Raw genomic sequence first — 4,653 nt, forward strand, 5'->3', positions numbered from 1 at the left:
AGACGGTTTCCTCACGTCACTGATCTGAGCTCCCTGGTGCTCCGGGTGGCTGTTTCTTCGCCTTGTGAGGAGGTTTCCGTTTCTCTGGTTCTGTTTTAGGTGTTCGTTGATATCACGTGTCGTAAATGCTTGTCGAAAGGAGATGGAGTGAAAACCTAAACGAACAGTGAGCATAACGGGGCTTTCTCATTGACTTCCTGGGGAGGGAGCCATGGCTTTTCTCTCCACTGTGGCTTCTCTTCAAGTGTCCCGTGACTTGTGCTAGTGAGACCCACACACAGCGCCAGGGAGGCGCGTGGCACGGGAGGCCGACTCCTACCTGGCGACGCCGCGCTCAGCCCCTCACCCGAACGGAGACCCCCCTGGTGCCGCCAGGGAGAGGACGGAGCTCACTGGGCAGCTCTGGCGGCTCCGGCGTGGCGGGTGGGACGCTGGGGACCAGCAATCAGGGGGAAGCAGCAGGTCCTGAATTCCGGCCCAGTTGCCCGTCCAAACACGGAACACACGTGTGTTTCGGGAACACCAGAGGAAACAGACACGGCCTCGGCCAGTCCAGACGCTTCGCTCCGGTCAAACGGCCGGGGGTCCGCGCCTCAGAGCGCCAGTAGGAAGTGGTCCTGCTCCGGCGGCTTCCTCACCCAGGTGCCCAGACCCGCCTTCTGGAAAGCCTGGAACAGCTGCTGCTTCACAGACTGGTAGGTGTGCGCGCCCAGCTTGGCCTCCCGGTACGTGGACGGCGTGTCCCCGTGGCTCGGGGCCCGCATGCTCAGCTGTGGACGGGAAGGGGAGAGAGCGAATCAGCGAGAAATGCGTGCCCCACAGGGTGTCACGGCAGGGCATCGGGTCTGGCCCCCCTTCCTTCTCTCCCTCTTTAAACCAAAATGGCAGCGTCGTGAAGAGAAACCGCATTGGGGGGCACCAGGGTCTCAGGAAGTGCAGGGAGTCCAAGCAGGTACGACTGAGGAACAAAAGAAACACGCAACTCGCATGCTGCCAAACATACAAACACGCGTGCATTTTTTCTTTCTGAGGGAAAAGCAGGGACTCAACGGGTGAGGAACCAGGGACACGGCGCCATGGCGGGCAGGGCGCGGGCGGGGGCTTGGGTTGTATCGTCAGCGGAGACTAACGGGGCTGGACGTCTCCTGCCTGGCTCCTGAGTCCCGACAGGCAGAGCTCTGCAGCCTGCAGCAGGCTGAGGTCCAGCCTGGGGCGGGAGGGGCAGGACGGGTCCCTGGGGGCTCCAGGGTCCTTTGGGGGGCCGACCGCCCGCGGGCCAGTGCCACCTCGAGTGTGTGCGGAGGGAGAGGCCCCGTTTGTGTAGCAAGTCTACACTGTGCCCCCCTGACCCTGCAAAGTCTCCGGAAGGAGCGAGACGAGGGCAGTGGCCGAGAGCAGGCGGGACGGGGGCCGAGGGCTGCCGGTGCTGGCCACAGACCCGGGTCCACGGGCAGCGGCTCGTGGCAGAGGCAGAAGCCACTGCCAGGCTCAGGGCAAAAATGCGCAATTTTTAGTGTCCTCTAAGTTGGTAAAAATGCTCATTTTAAGCGTCGTATGTCTATCCTGCTCTTCTCCTTGCTGATAAATCAACCACAACGCTATGATTCCTGTTTGCAGTCATTGCTTGGATAAAAAAGTATAGAAAAATTAGCAGAACGCTTTTTATTTGTTGGCTAGTTTTTCTGTTACCTGCTTTTTTTGGTTACAGCCTGCCATGCTTTGGAAACACATACAAATATATATTTTGATTTAAAACCTAGAAATGTAGTTTTTACCCATTTATGAAGGAGAAAGCAGGCTCGGGATGGCTGATGTAATGGGAATGCGTGGGCTTCGGGGTCGGAGAGAAATTCTAACCCTGACATAATTTAGGAGGAATTACCTAAGTTTTCTGAGTGTCAGTTTCCTTAAATCTAAACTGGGAATAATTTCGACTTCAGAAAGCCCCTGTTGGCTTCTCTTACGCTGCTCTACGTGGAGAGATGCACGAGCTCCGCCAGCTCGGGTTCGCCAAGAAGCTCCTGTCCCCTCGGCTGCCCACGCAGGGGCCGCTGGTCTGGGCCATCTGGCGGGAAATGCAGTGAGCCTGGCAGGGGGAACTGGCTTTGGAGTCCTGGGTCCCCCTCACCGCAGGTGCCCCTGAGCCCCTCTGCCGAGCCGGACGCCCCCACAGGACAGGTGCGACCTACCCTGCCGTACAGCCGCGCCCACCGCGCAGAGAACACGTGTTTGCAGAGCCTGGACGAGCCGCCGCAGCTCCTCCGCCCGGTGGTGGCGTTGACGATCTCCAGGTCCGCACTGCCCGCGACCCAGTTCACGCTGAAGTGCGGGGACTTCCCAGGCTGGCGCACCTCGGCCTCGCTCACGCCTGCGGGAGGGAAGTGGGAAGCAGCCACGCGTGAGCGCTGCAGGCCCCACACGGCTCCCGGAGCAGCAAGTGGGAGACGGAACCTCACTGGGGTTGGGGCAGGAGATATTCACACACACGCCACCTTCTCTTCACACGTAGAGCTCGGCCAGATCCCACTGAGGCCACCGCCTCACCTGGGGACGCCGCGACCTGTGACGAGTCAGCTAAGCCACCCCTGCCACCGCCGCCGCCGCCGCCACGACTGGAGGGCAGCACGAGCGGGTCCACAGTCGCCCACGGAAATGAGCGTTACGTGGCTCACGTGGCTGCGAGGAGCCTGACTGTGAGAAACCCTTAGTCGGCTCTCAACCCGGCGTCACGTGAGGGAGGATCACGGCGCCTCTTTACACAGCCCGTGTGTGCGCCATGTTGAAATGTAATCCACTTTCCCCAAACTCAGTTTACACAGGACACTTCAGGGATGTGATTTGCACACGGAGTGAGGCGAGCCTGCGTCACGGGGTAGCGTGTCATTGAGCTTTGCCACGTGAACGAAGCAGCTTCCAGCACACGCAGAGTCACAGAGTTGCAGGAACAGAAAGGACCTCTCAGTTTTACATCGCCAGGCCCCCTGGGGGGATTGGGGTGCTCTCTTCTGCTCTGGCATGTGTGCGCATGTGCATGTGCTTATGCACGTGTATCCATGTGTGCACATGTGTGTATGCATATGTGTGCATGCGTGCATGTGCATATGTGCATGTGCTTACACACGTGTGTGCATGTGTGCGCATGCATATGTGTATGCGTGCATGTGCATGTGCCTTTGCGAATGCATATGCGTGTGTGCATGTGCATTGTGTGTTCATGTGTGTGCATGCATGTGCGTCTGTGCACACACGTGTGCGCGTACACGTGTGCATGTATGTATGCACATGTGTGCGTGTGTGTATGTATGCATATATGGGAGAGGAGCAGGTAGACTTAACGTGGACTTACGGGTATGCAGTAGCTAAGCATGGAGGCCGTGTCCGTGCCACTCTGTCCTTTATCATCGATACGAACATGGTTACAATTGCAGTAATTTCACAGCTGCCGTCTTGTTCTAACGCGCACGTTCGGGGGAACTGTGTGAGCCTCGCCACGGCGCCTGGAGACAGCGCGGCAGCGCTGGGGGTGGACGGCTGGTTCTTTCTGCCGGGAGACCGTCTCTGCGAATTGGCCCTGCGAGCCATGGGGCCATCGCAGCTTTTCCGGAGCTTTCCTCCATTTGGCTGGCCTGGCACGGTGGTGGCCGAGTGGCTGGAGACGGTGTGTGCAGGGGAGGGACGAGCTGCCACCAGGGCCCCCGTCTGCCTCCCGGGTGACGGCTCTGCTGGTGGCCGTGGGGCCTGCGCGTCTCTGTTCCCGCCTTCGGGACTTCGCCCCCAGGGCGTGAGGCTGAGTCTCCGTGGTCTGAGTCCCGCATCCGGTGAAACGCACAGGCTTGCGGCACGTGCTTCAAAAGCTGTTGGTTCGGAGTCGGGGGGACTGTACTACCAGCCAGGACACCCGAGACGGCAGGTTCGCCTTGGTGGGTGCGGAGTTTCTGTCACCACGAGCTGGCAGATGATGGAGCAGAGTCCGGGACTCCGAGTAGCCGGGTGGACTGGGCGACTTTGAGGCGCCGTCTGCCCCCCACGTCCCCTGCGCTCCGGGGACCAAACAGAAACCTGAGCCCAGCACAGACGCCGTTCCCCAGGCACCGAGACGAAGTCCTCGGCCACGTCCCTAAGAGCCCGTCCTCTCCTGCCCCTCGCTCCGCACGCAGCCGCCGCGCCCCGGACTCCCTCGGGAATCCCTTCCCCTTCCGGTCTCTTCTCTGTCCGCCGCTTTCCCATGTCATCCCGCCGTCCCTCACTCCCGTGGGACTTGGCTCAAACGTCACCACCAGCGCGCGCCCTCCCGACCCTTACAGTTGAGGGTCACCTGTTATTTAATCCACCTTTGCTCCGTTTCCCTGCGAAGCTCTCACATTTCATTGGTTCGTTTGTCCGTCTTCCCTGCTGGGATGTAATCGCCGAGGCACGGATATAAGTAATCAATACATAGCTGCCGATTGATTAAACGGATGCCTGGATTATGTTGACCGACTCTTGATGTTTGGATACATTTAAGGTGATGCCGATAGCTTTATGTTCCTGGGAGTAAATGGTGCAGTTCTCAACAGCAATGCAGTTTAAAGTTTGTTGTTTTAATTCTTTTGAGAAACAATTCCTTAAAATCATGGTGGAAATTAATTACTATAGAAAATATTTTAAAAAGAA

General features: G+C 58.7%; 1 protein-coding gene across 1 annotated transcript in view; it reads right to left on the reverse strand.

Annotated features, from left to right (window-relative positions):
* Window positions 1-532: 532 nt before the first annotated feature.
* ADARB2 (adenosine deaminase, RNA-specific, B2 (non-functional)) overlaps window positions 533-4,653 on the reverse strand; it is a 285,616-nt gene continuing 281,495 nt past the window's right edge. Inside the window, exons 9-10 of the mRNA XM_012664925.1 lie at window positions 2,190-2,368; window positions 533-770 (exon numbers count right to left, since the gene is read on the reverse strand). Coding sequence (XP_012520379.1) covers window positions 594-770; window positions 2,190-2,368 — 356 coding nt within the window. The 3' untranslated portion in view covers window positions 533-593. The remainder of the gene's footprint in view (window positions 771-2,189; window positions 2,369-4,653) is intronic.

This window comes from Propithecus coquereli, unplaced genomic scaffold (assembly GCF_000956105.1).
Source record: "Propithecus coquereli isolate 6110/MARCELLA unplaced genomic scaffold, Pcoq_1.0 Scaffold94, whole genome shotgun sequence".
In the NCBI taxonomy this organism is placed as follows: domain Eukaryota; kingdom Metazoa; phylum Chordata; class Mammalia; order Primates; family Indriidae; genus Propithecus; species Propithecus coquereli.